Genomic DNA, 19,311 nt, shown 5'->3' on the forward strand with positions numbered 1-19,311 from the left:
TGTGGAGGTCTTCATTTTGGGGCAAAGACTGAGAGAGCAACAGCTAGAAGTCGTGACTGCTTGTAAGAAGAAAGAATTTATGGGTGTTGCAAAGACTGGCTGTGGGCCCTGGGAGAGGCAACTGAGAGCAGTGAAGAAAGAGATGGGCAGTCCCAGATTCAAATCTTAGTGCTGTCCTTTACTGTGTGACCTGGGAAAAGTTACTCAACTTCTCTGAGCCTTGCTTGCCACATCACTACACAAGATTAATATTATTTATACTGTTCTGGAAAAGGATGTAACACATACAACATAGTGTCTGGCACAGAGTAGATGTTCGGCATAGGATCAATGTTATTAACATAATGAAATCATTTAAAAATAATATTGTTAAATTTTATACAGGTAATGTGAGAAGTTTTTGTTTCTTTTTGAACCCCTACTAGAGTAAAGAAAATAAATCATTAACGTCAGCTGTACCAGTTGAATCCAAACCAAGTAAACCACCTGGAAAGGTATGAAGATAGCAATGCATTTTTACATAGATATTTATTCATAGTTGCTGTGTTTATCATGATCTGATTTCTTGAGGGCAAACAGTATGAGGTATGGATAACTTAAAGGACCTTTTTAATGAATTATTTTTTCAAGTTAATGTGGGTCAAATGTGTGATTTTCTCATATATAGCTATATATAACATTTTGTATTACAACCCTCTGTTCTGGAAACTCCAGTTACATTGCATAGAGTTTACATTGCAGTTTCCCTCCTGTACATGTACCTTCTTTAACCAGAGGTATCACTAAAGAGAAGTTCCCAGTTGAATCAGTCTAAAGCTCACAGGCTTTACATTCTATAACATGATCAGATGAGTTCCTAAAATTGTAATTGCAAAAATAATGTAAATCCTTATTTTTAAGCTGACTTACATAGTAAAGGGTCTTTCCTCCAGTTGTTGTTTTCCCCTGTAAATGCAGCTTATCCTTCACAGTGAATCATTCTTAACCTCAAAAATAGGATGCAGGCACTCTTTCAGTCATTATACTGGTTTAAGCCCATTTTGACAGAGCAAACTGTCACTTGTAAATTTAACATCCATTTCAGGGAATTTCTGTTTGTAAACATCTTCAGGCAAGCAAGTGAACAAAAACCAGAAATGAATGAAAGAACACAGGGCAATCCGTTTCTGAAATAGATTTTGTTTGGAAGAATTGCCACACAGAGGTTTTGTTGGGACTCTCTGTATATGTAGCTCTGGGAAGCTGTTGATAAGCAACAAATGCCAAGCATTTCTCTTCTTGCACATGGCATTATGATCCTAATTCTTGGCATTCTTGGTGTTGGTATTTTTTTTTAAAACTGTCTGTACATTGGTCTGGCATCTGTAATGAACCACACACTTGTTTTTGTAGTTAATGACTTTAGACTTACTGAAATTGTGATTCTCATCTGAATATGGTTTTTTATCTTTCCAATCAAGAATCTGTACTCCGGGACTTTAAATAATACACTTATTAAAGGCTAGATTTTGACTATTTTGATATTTGAAAAAATGTTGGTGTTTAGTGTTTCTCTATGCGGATTTTTTTTTTTTTGGTAGTTAAAAAATCCAAAGTGAAATATATGTACAAATAACATTTAAGTATGTGGTGTCTTTCTTTTCCAGTCAGGCATGGATACTGCTTTGGATGACTTAATAGACACTTTAGGAGAACCTGAAAGAACTGAAGAAGATAATACAACGTATACTGGACCTGAAGTTTTGGTATGTGATCTGGATGTCTGTGAAGATTGGTGCTTACTGAGTAGGAGTGCTAATAGGTCATGGTCATGATGCACAAAAGAATACATAATGTCTGTCTCTTGGAGAGAAATAAGATGATGTTTGTATCAGTAGAAGCAACTGAAAATCAGTGTTGGGAGTGGAATATTAATGTTGTCTTACAGTAGCTGTGTGATTCCATTGATAAGCAAACAGTGATCGGTTGTCTCTGCTGAGACTGGAGCTGGGATACAGACTGTTGGGTCACAAAGACTTGTTTTCTGCCTCTGTTTACAGCACTCCCAACAGGAATCTGGGTTCATTGTGACGAGGAGCACAAAACTTGGGGCCTTCCTGTGAACACATACCCTACATGTGTCCCCCTGCACCTCCACATGGCTGCTGGGAGGACCAGAGGGACAGGCCTCAATACTGGAAAAAAAGTCACAGTTAAATACTAAATAAATAGTGGGGGAACTCTGCCATCTACAGCCTGTCTGGTCCACGTATGAGTGGGCTATGAGTGGTCTTATAGACATGAAGGCTTTGAACCTCTTTTCAAGGAGAGAGATTCCATGTGCCATTCTGGAGTACAGAAGTTTCTTAGAGCAGTGAAAATACATTGTGTGACATTATAACGATGGATGTCTGTGTCATTATACTTTTGTCCAGACTGAGGTGAACTGTGGACTTTGGTGATTATGATGTCAAAGTACATTCATCCGTAGTTTAAAAAAAAAGTACACTCTGGTAAATAAATAAATAATGACTGTGCATATGTGTGGAGAGGGAGTATTTGGGAAATTTCTGTACCTTCCTGTTAATTTTGTTGTAAACCTAAAAGTGCTAAAAAAAAAAAAGTCTTAAAAACAAGAAAACTCGGGGTAGACATTTTTAGCAAAGCTTTGGTTTCAGTTATATACATATATATGTGTGTGTTGGATTGTGATGTAAAACGTATTTTTTAGGTCAAAAAAGTTTGCAAGCCACCGTAGTAAGTTACACTGGCAAATAAAAGCAAAAATTAACCTAAAAAAAAAAAAGACTTGTTTTCTGTCTTCAAGTTTTAAGTGCAACGAACTTGAACTTATTTTGCTTTGCAGATATTTCCCATCCTATGAATTGAACTTATTTTGATTCCTAGATATTTACCACCCTGTTTATCCTTATTCCTAATTCCTAAAAAGCAAGAAAATTATTTGTTCCTCATATTTTAAAAAAAGATATCCCATAGACTGGAAGAAAATATTGCAGCAGACATAACAAAGGATTTGTTTCTAGGGTTTATGAAGAATTTTTAAAAGTGAGAGAATACTCAGTAGAAAATTGGAAGAAAGTTTGGCTAATGGCGCATGAAAGTCTCCCCAGTAATTAGGAAAATGATACTGAAATATGGAGAGATACCTTTTTACTCTTACCTGATGGGCAGAAGTGTAAAAGTCTGACACAACTGGCCTAGAGCCGGTGGATGTCACGTGAAGACGTGCACACCCTCCGACCAGCAAGTCACTGGAGGGAGCCTTGGCCGGGTGCATAAGGAATTCTAGGAACAGGTGAAACCTTTGGAAATGATTTTATTCAACAGAAACAGTATAATACATGGAATACTTTTATATTATAGCAGTTAAAGTGTATAATTCATATATCAACATAGATACATTACAAATACATAATTTTTAGTAAAAATAATACAGAATTATATATAGAATTTGATACCATTTATATAACACTTGAAAATTGGCAAAATAGTGGTGTATGTTGTTTGTGGATACCTACATGTGTAATAATTTTTTTTTAAATATTTTGAACTTTACATGGATGAATATGATAAAGTTCAGGATGGTGGCTTTCTCTGGAAAATGGAAAAAGAAATGGATTGGAGAATGCTAAAGAGACATCACCCTATCTGATTTTTTTCATAGAATACGTAAATAACTAGATCTGTTGAGTTATGTAGAAATTCACTATTATTAGTTGCTCTTCTGTAGGTACAGAAATATTAGATAATAAAAATATTTAAAAATAAAACATTTTATATAGGAATCAAATTTAATATAATGGTTTGAATAATTTATAGCATTATTTGTAGGTTAAGCCAATTAAATGTGGGGAAGTATTTGTGGAAACAGAATTTCAGAGTTGAGTAAAATACTGGCTTCTTCATGATTTGTATTTCATCTTAGTAGTTCCAAAAATTAATAATGGGATAGAACTTTGGTTTCAGAATACGCATACAGCATTCTTGGCTAATAGCCCTGTGTGTATGATTGTCTTCTAGGATCCAATGAGTTCTACCTACATAGAGGAATTGGGTAAAAGAGAAGTCACACTTCCTCCAAAATATAGGGAACTTCTGAATGTAAGTTAAGTAATCTTTTAGTTATACTTTACTGTTTCTTTTTGGAATTAAATTTTTTATCACAGCAGTATATTCAGTTTTTAAATTTAGAAACTGTAACAGGCATATGAAATGGTCATTACTCTGAAGCTCACTGTGAGTCTGCTAGGGTCGCTGTAACAAAGCACCAAGACTGGATGGCGTGAACTGGCTGTCGCTCAGCTCTGGGGCTTCAAGACGGGAGTTAAGATATGGGCAGGGTGCTTCCTTCTGAAGTGTGAGAGGAGATCCAGGCCTCTGTCCTTGGTCTGTAGACACCTACATGTGGAATAATTCCACGTCTCCTTTCTGCATGTACATAACCACATGCCGTCTTTTCTCGATGTGGATCTCTGAGTCGTCTCCCCCTTTTATAGGAAATGGGCCCATCCTAATGACCTCATTTAACTTTGATTACCTCCTTGAAAACCCTGTCTTTAAACAGATCTCATTCTGAGGTAGTAGGGGATAGGACTGTGAGGAGGTCACAGTTCAACCCATAGCGTTCACTGAGCTATACATTTTGCCACTTGTAAGGATTAATTTCACCTTCTCAGCATCATCAAATTAATATTTGTTTCAGAAAAAAGGGATCACAGGGCCTCCTCCAGACTCTTCGGTGAGTTTACATAAATGTCTTCTAAGATTAGATTTAACATTTCTTCTGTCTTTGGTTGGGGGATGGGGTTACCGATTCTGTATTTTGGGATTATGACTGAATTAATCTCATACTCAGATGAAGTTTCTGTCTGTCTGGAGGAGGGGGGTAGGCATGGGGGTTGTTTCAGTGCTCAGTGCTTTCCTGTGTTGTTTTTTGAGGGGAAGAAGAATGGACCAAGTAAAGTTTCAGTATAAAATAAATGTTAATAAAAACAAAATGAGAATATCCTAACATGTAGTACATTTGGAAGAGACAATCAGGAAAACAATATGCACTGAGCACATAGTTCTCTCCCAAACGTAGACTTTCGTCTGAGTTCATTAAACATCTCATTTGGTGGTGATGGAATGCAGAAGTACATTCCTGGTTTGCGGGATTTATAATCTGACCTTCACGTGAATGATCCCCACGTGTTACCTGTGCTGCTGCCTGTTTCTTTAGAAACCCCTGGGGCCTGATGATGCCATAGATGCCTTGTCATCTGACTTCACCTGCAGCTCTCCTGCCGAGGATGGAAAGAAAACTGAGAAGGAGGTATTGCCTTTAATGTGATTAGGGAACCTTGTGAGAAACCATCTCAAACTTTCTGACAGCAACAGCTTTTTAGTTCTGGTTATTACAGTTTGGTTAATACGGCTCCTTCATGCATCAGTCTAACCTTTTGTATCTTGTTTTGCAGAAACCTACAGGAGAGGTTTTAAAAGCTCAGTCAGCGGGGATAATCCAAAGTGCTGCTCCACCCCACGAGAAAAAGAGAAAGGTGGAGGAGGTACAGATAATTGCATCTTGGCTCCCCCAGGCCGGTGTGGAGTGGTGAAGCCATCAGGGTTACAGTGGTCACCTCCAGGCAGGCCTTCTCTGTTTCTACAAATGCTTACGTGTGATTTCAGCACAGTCTTCTTGGTGGTGGAACAAGACCATCTCACCTTGACACAACACAGAGGGGCAGAACCCCAGAGAAGTCACATTCTTGGGACATTGGAGCTTCAACTTGTTTACTTTCCTAAGGGAGTCTGAGCCCTGTGAGGCACTAGGGGAATGTCGCTGTGGCTGTTTCTGTCCGCCTCTTTTAACTCTGTCTTAATTCAGACACAGTCACCTCTAACTTAATTCTCATGAATCCTGAAAAGTGGCCCTGTGGCTCTGGGCTGGATGAGAAAACAGGCCCCAGCTTCAGACAGTCCTGATAATGCACGGAGCAGTTTCTGTCGCTGTTGCTCTGCCCCTCGCTCCGGGAGTGGACGGTGTGTTTTTATCTGGCCGGAGGAGCAGAGAGAGCACCACGCCCCTGAGCGTGGGGGTTCCTACAGCTGTCAGCCCCTGTGCCTTCAGAGAAGAAGGCGGTGGGGCGCTTCAGGGCCCCCTGCTTCCTGGGCTTCGCTGTTTTGCTAAAGGACAGGTTGCCAGAAGTCATTTTTAGAGACCCATTTTTAGAAAAACAGGATAGTGGAAGTTTCCTTCTTGCACCTTTTATTTTGATGCGAGTGTTTTATAATGTGATTGTCATAGTTACATCCCTAGCTTGCTAAGCAAGGGGTGACGTGTGCCCCTGAGAGCACTGTTACTTGTAGAAACAGGTCCTCACCCCAGTGTTTCCTCACTGGTGAGTTCTTTTTTCTTTTTATCTTTGACCGGGTTTCAGATAAAATTGCCTTCCTAAAGGCCTTCCCCCATTCACAGTTCATTCTTAGAGATTTAAAATTTGAATTTCTTAAGAAGTGGGTGGATTGTTTGGGTTGAGGAGATGCTCTCTGTTTTAATGGGCAGATTTTTTTTCCCCCCAGGACACAATGAGTGATCAAGCACTGGAAGCTCTGTCAGCTTCGCTGGGCACCCGGAAGCCAGAACCTGAGCTGGACCTCAGCTCCATTAAGGAAGTGGACGAGGTACTGCCCTTGGAGTCCATGTGCAAAGCCTGGTAGTCAGCAGGTTGCAGGGAACAAAACCAAACGCGTGACCCATATTTAGAGTTCTTGCACCACTTTTGTTTTATTAGAGATTTTAAATGAACTGTTCTTTGTTCTGCCTTACTTTCTGAGGCTGGTTAATTTAGATATTTATTGCTGAGGAGTTAGCAACCAGGAAGGATATTTGAGTGTTTGTCTTGTAAACCATCTAGAATTTGAATATTTTAAGTGAATCCTAATCTCCTTTGCCAGTTCTCAAAAGACACCAGTCTCAACAAGTAACACGTAGGCAGTAGCCTAGTGAGAACAGGTTTATCTGCTCTCATGGAAATTGGAAATTTGTATTTTCAGAAGGGTTCCAGGTGCTTCTTTTTATAGAGAGGGAGATGGCTGTCAATGGGGTGGGAGACCCTTTTCATAACTATGGGGGGAAATGTTGAAAATGTGTCTCCAATTAAAATAAAATCAATAAATAAAATAAAAAATAAATAAAATTAATTTAATTTAATTTAATTTAAAAAAACTTTAAATAAAAATAAAATAAAATCAGGCAACAGTCACTTTATAACATGCAGGGGAGTTCCTGCCTGTTGAAACTGTGGTGCTGAGAGAGTGTATCCCTCTACACACCAAGGTCTTAACAAACCTATGGAGCCAAAGCAAGCTTGTATTTGGTGGGAAGAGTGTTTTTATATTAAATTACAATTTTTAAACGATTATTGGACTGAGTCCCCTAGGGGAAGAGAGGAGGGACAGCAGAGAATTGCCCTGGGGACATTCTTGGCCAGGCTGTGTGGTGGGGGGACCCTCAGGAAAGCCAGCCAATCAGCTCAGGGAGGGAGCGGGCAGTTGTCACTGTCACAATGCTGCTGCTCTGAGTCACAGGGGAAGGTGAGCCTCGCGACTCCTAGCAACTCCCCCTGAGTCTGGGACGGCCCAGGTCCAAAATGGGCCAGTTTCTCTCTTCAGCTTTCTTTGAGGGCTCACGGGGTGCAGTGTGGCATGACAGGCTTTGCGAGGGCGAGCACAAGGGAGCCGGGGAAGCTGTCCTTGTCCTCCAGGACCAAGTAATGTACTGGAAAAAGGGAAATGTGGATTAAAATACAATACGAGGTGCACAGTGTCTCAAGGAAGGGGTGGTAGGGGCTGGGCTCTGGGGGTCCACCACCCAGGGCTCCCTGCAGCCAGCCAACAGCACTGTGGCCTCGGGCTGTTTACATGACTAGGGTGATTTAATAAGATGACAATTTGGGGAGGGAAGGTATCAACATAAATCCCAGGATAAAAAGTCTCTTAGAGTGACTATAATTAGATGAGTAGATGTCAAGAGTTACATTAAAAATTACCCATTTAAGCCATTTGGGTCTGGGATGCATATAAATGTATTAAGTTTCCTCTAGAAAACCTCAGCAGCAAACTCCTCAAATTTGGACAAAAAGAACTGTTCTTTTTCACTCTCTTACACTGGTTTTCCTTTCTAATTATGTACAAAGTATAAAGATCTTCTAATCCTCTGGGTTCTTAAGCTGCGTTTTGAGTACCTGATAGTGAAGTCACTGCTTCCGGAGCGGTCTGATGTGACAGGTGGACACACTGGAGGGGTCCATGGCCACTCCAGCCCGTTCCACACAGACAGTGCTTCAGAGAAGTGGTCCATGCCTGCTTGGTGTTCTCGTAACGCATCACAACCTAAAACGTTCATTGTGCAGCGGTACCTCCTTGTTGCTCTCCCCTGTGTCTGTGTGTGGTTACTTAGTCTGGTGCTATTTCAGTTCAGAAAATGTTTGTTTTCACTGCCTGATGTATACAAACCACAGTGCAGGCATTTAAAGAATAATGAAGATCAAAGAGGAATAGAAAAGATCTCACTGTGCATATAACTCGCCATCCACAAGCCTGAGTGGAGAGGACAGTCCTGCACAGGTGACCCTTTCATGAGGACGGCTTTGTAGCTGGGGACCTCACAGATCCCTGGACTGGGGAATATCACTGAGTGATAGGACTTCCTCCGTATCCAGCAGTAGAATATAACTGGAAATATTTTTTAAAGACAAATAAAAGCTTTTCACCCCTTATAGTCATTATTCTGTAGAATAAAACTAATTCCTGGTTATTGAAAGTGCTCAGTAAATTAAAATTGATCAACCAATCAGCTAATTAAGCATTCAGTGGGGAACCACAATCTTAGACTGATAAGTAGATGGGAACAATAGAGTGAGGTGGAATCAGCTAAGTACCTCCCCCTCGATCTGAGCTCCTCCTTGGTTTGTGATTTAATATAGGTACAAATTACCACATATCATGGAACTTCCCATAACTCACAAGGAGTTTAAACTGCAGATGTTATATCCTAGAAGCCAGTGATCTACCAGAGAACTGCGCTTTTATTTCTAATGAAGTTAGTTGTTCATGGTTCAGTAACGCAGTGAAGTCCTGGTGTTATTGAAAGGAGTTCTTTTAAAAGAGGTAAAAACCAGTTTAATTATCTATGGATTAGCTTTGTGATGGGATGCATCCTTCATTTCTAAACTGTGTTTAACAGTTATGAGGATTGGTTGTTTTCTCCCCGCTAGATAACTGCCTCATTGAGTAAGACAGATGATGGCTATAAAATACTTGTAACTAACTGGTGCGCTGTGCTTAACTTTCTTCAAAGGATGTCTTATTTACTTTTCTTTGCCAGTCCTTAAAAGTCAACGAGCTAGGTAAGGATTCTTAGTAGCCCCATCTTACAGCTGAAGAAAGCGAGCTGAACGGAGTCTAAGTGGCTTCCCAAGGCCATTGAGACACAGCAGGGACACCTGCCTGGGATTCCCAGCTGTGTTATTTTTTCTCGTCTCCCTGCACTGCCTTCCTCATCGCCCGTCACCAGGCACCTGAATCTGACTTGGTCTTCTCTATAACGCCTGTGGAGTACATCAAGTGATGTCTTATTTTACATGTATTATCCAAATGTTCATTTTTTTTCTCCACTTTCATCAGGCAAAAGCCAAAGAAGAGAAACTAAAGAAGTGTGGTGAAGATGACGAAACAGTTCCTTCGGAGTACAGATTAAAACCAGCCACGGTACGTTGTTCGCCAGGGTACGTGGCTGCAGGCTTCTCCTGCCTTCACATCACGTTTTGTCCTGTCTGTCCCCATGATGTGTAAGGACATGTCTGTCCCAATTCAGATGTTAACTCTGAAAACCCCGAACCCTTGGTCCTCTGCCCTCTACAGTTGGACCCTTTAAAAAGAGGGTTTCCTAAGTAGTGACCATGTGGTCATTAAAATTCCCACAAATTCAAGAGGTTCGACTACTTACCGTGCTTGACAGAGACCCTTAAACCTAGAACAGAAGGAATAATTTGGGAACACTATTTCCTCTTACTGCTATATGGATAAAAGTACATAGATCTTCTAAGTGGTAAATAAATGTACAATTATTTACCAGTATCCTCAGTGAAGATGGTGGCCTTACTACTGTAATTATATTTGTAATTTATCTTGGAAATAATACACATAAGCACATGATGGAAAATTGTTGCAGTGTTTATATATGGAAAATTTCTCATTTTTAGAGGCATTCTAAACTATGAAACCTCGTATTGAAGAAGCTGAAATAGTTTCATAGGAATGAGATCTACCTTTTAACCCTGGTTTGGAAAATTGAAACCTTTTTCCAATCTTTCATTGATAACAGCTGCATCTTTCTTTGCAAAAAACTTTTTTTTTGATATTTACATTGTTTTTATTTTTTTATTGAGGTATAGTTGATTTACAACATTGTGTTAGTTCCTGGTGTACAACAAAGTGATTCAGTTATGTGTGTGTGTGTGTATATATACTTTTTCGCATTCTTTTCCATTATCGTTCATTGCAGGATACTGAATAGTGTTCCCTGTGCTATACAGTAGGACCATGTTATTTATCTATTCTATGTGTAATAGTATCTGCAAATCTTGAACTCCCAGTTTATCCCTTCCCACCCCTTCCCCCCTGGTAACCATACGTTGTTTTCTATGTCTGTGAGTGTTTCTGTTTTGTAAATAAGTTCATTTGTGTCATATTTTAGATTCCACATATAAGTGATACCATATGGTATCTGTCTTTCTCTCTCATACTTACTTTACTTAGTATGATAATCTTTGGGTCCATCCATGTTGCTGTAAATGGCATTATTTCACTTTTTTATGCCTGAATAGTATTCCCTTGTGTACATATTATATACCACATCTTCTTCATCCAGTCATCTGTCGATGGACACTTAGGTTGCTTCCATGGCTTGGCTATTGTAAACAGTACTGCTGTGAACATTGGAGTGCATTTATCTTTTTGAATTAGTTTTTTCCTCCAGATATATGCCTAGGAGTAGGATTGCTGGATCATATTTGCCAAAGAACAATGAAAAAAAAATTTCCTACTTCCCTATCCAAAAGATGGAAATTATTTTTTAGTAACTTTTAAAGTGCATTGTATTTAATAACATGCAGTCTGTTGATTTCTACAGCTCAACTCTTTTTTCTGTTATTTTATAAAAAATTAATTTGAAACACAAATTCACTCACATATATGGAAAAAAAAAACTTCTCCTCTTATATGCTGGAATTCCTAAAACAAACCCAGTGGGACAAGAAAGCAAAATCTTCTATTTGATTTCAAATGAATTTTTGATTGCATTTGCAGGATAAAGATGGAAAACCACTCCTTCCAGAGCCTGAAGAAAAACCCAAGGTTAGGAAATAAGTTTTTTCTGATATTTATTTAAAACATAGAACCATTAAGTATCAATTGAGATGATTTGACAGGCCAGATTTCACTCAGGAGCCTCACATGCCAGCCTAGTATAAGGAGAGAGGAACTTCTTACCGCAACACGTGGCTCATCTCTCTCACTCCTTGCCGCGTGTATTAATGATTATTTTCCTCATGAATTATCACTAGACTGTTACAGATTTCTAGGTGATGTGTGATGTTCATTAAACATTAAGGAGCTGATATCAGGAGGGCCCTTTAATTAGGTTGTTAGCACTTAGCTTCATCCTCATCATAGCACCAAATCCTCTGATTCTGTACTGCCTTTCCTAACTGTGGTGTTGACCAGCATAGTCACCTGTCATGATAATACTAAGTAGCCATGTATAGATCACTTACTGTATGCCTGACACTACGCTAAATGGTGTTCCTGTGTTAGCATTTTGAGTCCTCACTGAATGGGGAAGGCACTTTATTATCCCCATTTTATAGGTGACGAAATTGAGACATAGAAGGGTTCTGTAAATAGCCCAAAGTCAAACAGCTAGGGAACAGCATGGCCAGGACTCGAAACTCAGTCTGTCCAACTCTGGGGCCCTATTTCTAAATTATATGCCATTCTGTCATGGGTTAGGGCATGTGGAGATTTTGACTAATCACAGTAAACAAATAACCACTTCACCTGTAGGAACTAGGGAGCACAGAACTTTCCTGCCAAAACCCCACAGTCATAGGAAAGGAGACTATGATCTGTGTTTCCTCTGACTTATTCATAAGGGAAGTCATTAGGAAGTAGAGGAAACAGTCACATAAGAAAAAACTGTACAAATTAGAAAGAACAGGCATTTTATTTGAGCAAAATTATGCTGAAATTGAAGTATCAGGACAACTTTTAACTAAACCATTAACATTTCTGTGGTCCTGAGGTGTTTAGGATTCCTTGTTTTCTGGAAGACAGTACCTTACATTGATAAATGAAGCACACGTCCCGTATAAAGTAACTTTTGGTTTTAGATCCTAAAATATGACCTGGAATGTGTTAACCAGAAAAACTTTTTTTCTCTATGAAAGCTTTTTTCTTTCATCCAAGCAAAACTAATTCTCTTCCTACAGTGTAATGTTTCTTATATTACAGCTCCTGAGTGAATCAGAACTCATTGATGAACTTTCAGAAGATTTTGACCCATCTAAGTGTAAAGAAAAACAACCTAAGCCAACTGAAAAAACAGAAGTATGTTTCTAAAAATAAGAATATTTAGTTTTTGTTGTTTCCTAAATGTTCTATAATCTTTAAAGTGTGAGACTGGAGCTGTTTAAAACACAAAGTGGCCATCTTTTTTCACACTCAGTTTTCATCCCACCTGTTTCGGGATGTGCCGTCTTTCCTCAGGCTGACCCTGACATTCTGCATTTTAAGTCCTGTAATTAGTTAGTCCTTCAGGAAAGCATTCACACCCATGCTTTCCTTTCCATTCCTTCTCCTGTAACTGACCTACATACAGTTGTCATCGCCTGTCTTTGGTCTCCTTCCAGCCCGTCCTGTATGTCCACCAGCATTGTTCTTTCTTGACATTCCCCTGCTCCAACCTCAGGAACTTCCCATTCTGTACAAAATGAAAGTCCCTGCTCATGTATTTGGGACTCAGCTCCCTTCCGGGCTAGGATTTGTGTCCCCCTCACTAAACTATGACAGTAGGTATCTACTGTCTACTCGTGTGTCTCCAAGACTTTTCTCAATGTGGTTCCTTCTACCTGGAATAACCTTCTCTCTGAATTCTAGATCAACTAAAATCTTAGTCATCCCATTAAGGCTCTTCTAAAATACGGCCTTTGCTGAATTTCCCTCCCCAAGCCTTAACTACTCTCCCAACTCTTACTGAGCAGAATACAACACACTGGGCAGGGCGGCAGCGTGGGGGGTCTGATGCCTTCTTTATATACCCTTGTTAACACATCTGTTGCAAAGAAGATCTTAGCTGCGTTGGTTTTCACCTCTAACATTTATACGTATTTTTAAATAGTAAGTTTCCTGAAAGAAGAGCTCATACCTTACTAATGATCATCTGCTGAGCACTTGGCCTGTAGGATAGGCTTCCATAAATGGCTGGATTAAAAACAGTGCTTGAAATTTTACTCTTGTGACAAAATAGCACTGTGATTCTCAAACTTGAGTGTGCATCAGGATGACCCGGAGGGTTTGTGAGAGCACAGATGGCTGGGTCCCACCCCCAGAACTGATGTAGCTTGTTGGGGTGGGGCCCACTAATTCACGTTTCTCACAAGTTCCCTGGTGGTGCTGGGGCTGCTGGTGCTGGGAACCTCACGCTGAGAAGCCTGGGGTAGTCTTACCACCTTCGTGTGCACAGAGCTAATTAAATACAGGGTGCTCTTAGATACAAAACATGGTGTATTTACATACAATATTATGTTATATGATTGGGATATTATTATCATTATGTATTATATGATGGCAAATAATAATAATAGCTGCTAATAATTATTGTGCTTGCTGTGTTCCCAGGTCCTGTGCAGAAGCACTTAGTCTGTTCTCTCTGAGTGTCACCTAGTGTCTCATTAAAGGCCCATGTCAGTCTTTGAGATGTAGGTACTGTCATTGTTGCCATTTTGCAGATGTGGAAACTGTGTCTCAGAGGTTAAATAACCTACCTAAGGTAAGAGGTAAAACCAAGTTGAAGTAATGGCAGCTGAAGGGTTTTAACGTGCCTTGACTTACTTACGACTGAGAATCCTTAGGCATTCAAGAAAGTGAGCTCACTGCATATAGGTAGCAGAGTACACTGCTGGTCTGTTGCTGTTCAGTCTTACTAACCAGGTTTTTATAAGAACTCTTCGTTGTACCTGCTTCTTTCCACAGGAACCTCAGGCTGCGGGCCCTGCTCCCGTGGGAGAGGCTGTGCCTCGGACCTCCCTTTGCAGTGTGCAGTCGGCACCACCCAAGCCAGCTGCCTCGGTGAGCCGTCCCCTGGGCATTGCAAAATGTCTTGAGAAAGTAATGTTCTTCCGTCCAGGCCCCTGCTGCTGTGTGCTTCCATCATGTTACTTTAGTGTAGCGAAATAAAAATAAAATCCTAGATAGCTGTGCTATCCTCTGTTCTTTGAGCTTCAGGGAGGAGCTAGAAATTCAGGCTAGCTAGATGTCAATTTTTAATTAAACTGCTACAAGCTATGTTTTATTTTTTTTTTTAACCTTCTGAAAATCTTTCTAGCTCCTCAGCTATTGTGGATAATCATGCTTCTTCACTTTCCTTTGTTTTTCAAGCCGACATGGAGTCCCACAAACAGCCCAATGTTGCTTTGTGTTGATTCTCCTGGTGGAAGAATGTGCACCAGTGTCATCGTGACTCCCCACCTCTCCCTGCTGAAGGGCGGGCTGACTCCCTTCCTTTCCCTTTCCTTCTCTTCTGGCCTCTCTCACTTTCCCAGTTTTCTGTGAAGCATGATACTTAACTAGTTGAGTCTGTTTTCTTTGGAATTGAGTGTGTTTTGTTTCCATCAACAGATAGAATCTAACTCAGAATCCCCGCAGGTGGAACTGTGTGTCATTACCACAGACTTAGTGAATCTACACTCTGAATAACTAACATGTTCTAGATGCTTCGCAGTATCTTCTCAGTATTAAGTTCTCACAAGGACACTATGAAGGCTGTCTGGTTGTCTTTCTGTCTTATGGATGAGGGAAATGAAGCTTTGGGTTGACCTTAAGCAAATTCACTGGACCTTTCAGAACCTCAGCCGAGATGAGAGGTAGGGCCCCTGCCCTGAGGTCCCCTCAAGCTTCGTGTGGTTCTGGGCCGGATCTCAAGCTTACAGTACAGTTGGATCCTTCTCATATGGAAAAAGGGCAGCAGGAACATGGGTGAAGGAACCCTTTCCCAAGAGGAACTAGGAAAGGCTTGCAGGTGGAGGACAGGACCCTTCTGAGGAGTGGGAAATCACTGAAGTCAGTTGGCATTTCTGAGGCTGTGACACCCACGGGAGCCAGAAAGAGTAGCTGCGGAGTGTGATAAAGATCAGAGGTCCCAGGAAGGGCTGGAGGACTAGTGAGCAAATGGAAGTGGAAAAACCAGGGGAAGATGAATGTGTGCTCCATGCAGTCATTTGTAGAAAAAGAAAGTTTATTGAGGAAATCCAGAGACCTGACTTCTCGTTGTGAATTTGACAACAGAAATAGAAGTTTTAGTCCTTAGTCCTGTTTCCAGATTCTTTAGTTCTTAACACTGCTGCTTCTCCTAGCTTTTCTAACACGGTTTCACTTACTTCTTGAGTCACAGAGCACAGGCTTGGGAACTAGTTTCCAGAGCCTACAGCAGAGAGTAGGAGGAAACAGAAGTAAGTGTGAGCAGGTGTCTCAGCCAAGCAACCTGATCAAAGGCTTGGGGGCCGCTGAACTCTTACCTATAGTTATAATCCCAAAGAGATTCGTCAGGGATGTTTGTTGCCCCCGGGAGTAAAATCTGTGCAGTGTCCAGCCACTAGATGGTGGTAAGTCCCTTTTCACTCAACTTCCCTTTTCTTCCGTGATCTATCCTTTTGTGGTGCAGCTTACCAGAAAAACAATTTTTCTTACTTAGAATGATGGCTAGGCTATATAAAACAGAAAGAAACTTCTATGCTAAAATTCCAGTGCATACTCCATGTGAGGTCCTCGACTTTATGATAAGAGTAAATTTTGAGACTATTTAATTAAGGGGCTTTTGCACTTTTGACCAACAGTAGGAAATTCATTGGTTCTGTAACCCAGGCAGGAGCCACACACTGGAAACAATAGTTCGGTGAATGGTACTTACCCTTGCTAGGTGTGATGCATTCTACTGCTCTTTCATTTAAAAAAAAAAAAAAAGTCCTGGCCATGAACTACTGAATGGCTTGTATGAGCTGCTTGTGTATGGATCATGACCTGTGGTTTGGAAAAGCCTCATCTAGTCCTATCTTTTAGCCCAAACATCATTTAGCCTTTATTTTCCCTTTACCATTTATGCTCTGTGTTCGAGTTTCATTTTAAATACCAGCATGGCCGGAGCTCACTCCATCATAGGGAGCACATTTCATTTTGAACAACTGGATCACAGGTAGACTGTGCTCATGGTGCCATTCAGGTTAGTCAGTCACAGGCTGTCACCTGAATCGGCTATGACCATCGGCTATGTCACTATGACCAGTAGACACCACACAGAGGACACGAGCTTCTGTGCCTGGGTACAGGCTCAGCGGAGCCACACCTCCAGGATGGGCCAGGGTGTTTCACAGAACAGAGGGAAGAATGTCCTCTCGTGGGTTTTTCTGAAAACTTCCCTCTGCCATCTCTAGGACAGTCACATAAAGATAACTTTCTTCTTTCCTGGCTTTCAGCTTCTCTGTGGGATACCCATTCCTCTGACTTGCTCACTTCTAAACCAAAATGCTAGGTTAGATCTTACAAGTTCCTAAGTGTCAGTACATAAATTGCACACAGTGAATGTTTAATGTAAGAAACTTGCTCTAATTTTTAACATTTTAGGTTCTTAAGCATAGATTCTAATGGTTGATTATTCAAATTATTATAAGATGACACGTGCTTCTTATCGAGGCCTGAAGTAAGAATCTGCTTGTCTGAATTGTCTACTGTAGTCTCTTTCAAAAAGGACTGATCAGCCACCTATTTAGTATATCCCCTGGTGTGCTTTCAGAAGGGCATGGTGCCAGAGGACGCAGTGGAAGCCTTGGCTGGCAGCCTGGGGAAAAAAGCAGCAGAGCCAGAAGATGGAAAGCCTGTGGAGGATAAAGTCAAGGTACTGGCAGCTCAGAGTCTTCTGGAAAGGAGCTACCACTGATTGCCCTCACTCTCCAGAAAGTCAGTCTTTTAAAAAATGTTTGTATTTCCCACCACATACTACCAGCCAGCTTTCTCTGCGACTGCGCATGTCCTGTTTTATAAGCAAAGCTTGAGTGAGCGTCAGTGTCTAAGTACAGCAGTGGGTGGCTGGTGTGCACGGGTCAGAGCCCCGAGTCTCCCCTTGTCCACCTGCTTTCCCATTGCGGAGGCTCCTAAGAGAAGTGGCGCCGCCTGCCTCTCAGCCCCGCCAGCGTGTGAACCTGCTGACCCAGGTGCAGTGTCAGAAAGTCTACACCTGTGGCCATCCGTCCATCCTGACCTAGCAGCGGATTTACTGACCTCAAATTTAGCCACTCGGGCATCTGGTTTATGAGGAAAAGATGTGTTAACTGTGAAAACGGTATTTTTATTTAGGAGAAAGCCAAAGAAGAGGATCGTGAAAAACTTGGTGAAAAGGAAGAAACCATTCCCCCTGATTACAGATTAGAAGAGGCCAAGGTAAGCTCGCTGGGGCGTTTCTCATTTATTTTCATTCACACTGAATTTCGTACACATGAAGAAGGGACACGGCAGCAGACATGGGATATCAAGGTCATGTTTCTTAATATTTCAAACACCAAGTAGTATGAGTCCACTAATGTCCTGTTAGCACACCAGCTGTGAAGCTGGAGTATTCCTAGGTGGCCTTCCATCCTCCCCTGGGTGAAAGAAATCCAATGTCTTAGCTAACTGACTTCTTCCTGTCTATCATGTGGTTTGTTACAGTATCAGAGATAAACTTAGAAAACCTTTAAACAGGAAGGAAAACCAAAGTGAGGAGCGATAACTTGCATCTTGGGTATATGTTGAAAAATTAAGAGCCTATTTAACACTGAATATCCTGAGTGAGAAGTTGGCCCATTTCCTTTATTTTCAATGTACAGATTGTACAAAACAAGTGACATGGGGGAGACCACTCCTTAAGAGCATGTCCACCTAAACTTCAGGAAAATCATACTGATACTCCTCGCATTCATCCATGTGTACCACTCCATCTATTTGGCAAAGACAGGAACTATACTGAGCTCTCCCTGATTTAAAGTTTATTATTCTGGATACCTTTATTCTGCATCTTCTCTGCATTTCACAATTCATTTGAAACCATGGCTTTTCTATTAACTTGGGCTTATTTGTGTGCAAGGTTCTTAGAACATGTGGCCCTTAAGCAGCTGCTGAAACCCCCCCTCGTCCCCCACTTAGTAAAGGCTTGTCAAGTGCAGGTGACTTTCATAGTAGGAGGCTGGTTACTCTCTCTCTTCCTTCGCTGAATTCTAATAGTTTTTTGAGGGAGTTGATCAGCTTTCCCTGAGCACTTTATTCTGTGGTAGTTTCATCCTCCTTTGAACTTTTTGATCTTAGACATTATAAATTACCTACTGCTTTATAACATTTCCAGCCGCTGGCTGGATCTCTTGGTGAAATCCTATGTTGTTACTCATCTGCCCCCATCTGGCCTCTGCAGCAGAATCAGCTCCTTGAGGGTGGACCACAGGTTTCCCTTCGAGACACAGGATGCTTTCAGTTTGTGTGTGGAGCAGATGTGCCCCCTCCCGGTTCTGTGTTTCACTTGGGAAACGTGCTGCCTTTGCAGCAGAGGTGGGGAGCAGGGCCCTGGTTCTACTTCACCCCTAAATGACTGGTGGTCAGAAGGTACACATGAATGTGCAGAGGAGGTGGAAAAGGGGTAAAGGAGTTGATGTCAGGCAAAAGGGAAGCAGGCGATACTCTCAACCATGGCATCTCTTCGAATTTTAAACAAAAACCACCTTGACCGGTTTATCAGGAGAAATACAGTGATGTACACAGCTGACCCTTGAACAACACAGGTTTGAACTGCACGAGTCCAATTTTATTCAGATTTCTACACGATCCACAGTTGGTTGAATCCATAGATACAGAACCGTGGATGCAGAGGGAAAACTATAAATTATACATGGATTCTTGACTGCTCGGAGGGTCAGCACCCCTCACCCCCATGTTTTTCAAGAGTTAACTGTGTGCATCTAGAGAGAGCCTTGT

The 19,311-nt window shown here is 41.1% G+C and overlaps 1 protein-coding gene and 1 pseudogene across 12 annotated transcripts in view; both read left to right on the plus strand.

Annotated features, from left to right (window-relative positions):
* The window catches only part of CAST (calpastatin), a 119,352-nt gene that overhangs the window by 65,324 nt on the left and 34,717 nt on the right, over positions 1-19,311 (plus strand). For all 12 annotated transcript variants that reach the window (XM_064482596.1, XM_064482572.1, XM_031448680.2 and 9 more), the window contains 13 exons: positions 426-494; positions 1,647-1,745; positions 4,021-4,101; positions 4,703-4,738; positions 5,222-5,314; positions 5,460-5,549; positions 6,565-6,666; positions 9,670-9,753; positions 11,353-11,400; positions 12,556-12,651; positions 14,296-14,391; positions 17,108-17,209; positions 17,668-17,751. In XM_064482596.1, the coding sequence (XP_064338666.1) occupies positions 426-494; positions 1,647-1,745; positions 4,021-4,101; positions 4,703-4,738; positions 5,222-5,314; positions 5,460-5,549; positions 6,565-6,666; positions 9,670-9,753; positions 11,353-11,400; positions 12,556-12,651; positions 14,296-14,391; positions 17,108-17,209; positions 17,668-17,751 (1,080 nt within the window). The remainder of the gene's footprint in view (positions 1-425; positions 495-1,646; positions 1,746-4,020; positions 4,102-4,702; positions 4,739-5,221; positions 5,315-5,459; positions 5,550-6,564; positions 6,667-9,669; positions 9,754-11,352; positions 11,401-12,555; positions 12,652-14,295; positions 14,392-17,107; positions 17,210-17,667; positions 17,752-19,311) is intronic.
* On the plus strand, positions 1,976-2,119 carry LOC116152391 (small nucleolar RNA SNORA11; annotated as a pseudogene).

Source organism: Camelus dromedarius, chromosome 3, assembly GCF_036321535.1.
Source record: "Camelus dromedarius isolate mCamDro1 chromosome 3, mCamDro1.pat, whole genome shotgun sequence".
NCBI classification, from domain to species: domain Eukaryota; kingdom Metazoa; phylum Chordata; class Mammalia; order Artiodactyla; family Camelidae; genus Camelus; species Camelus dromedarius.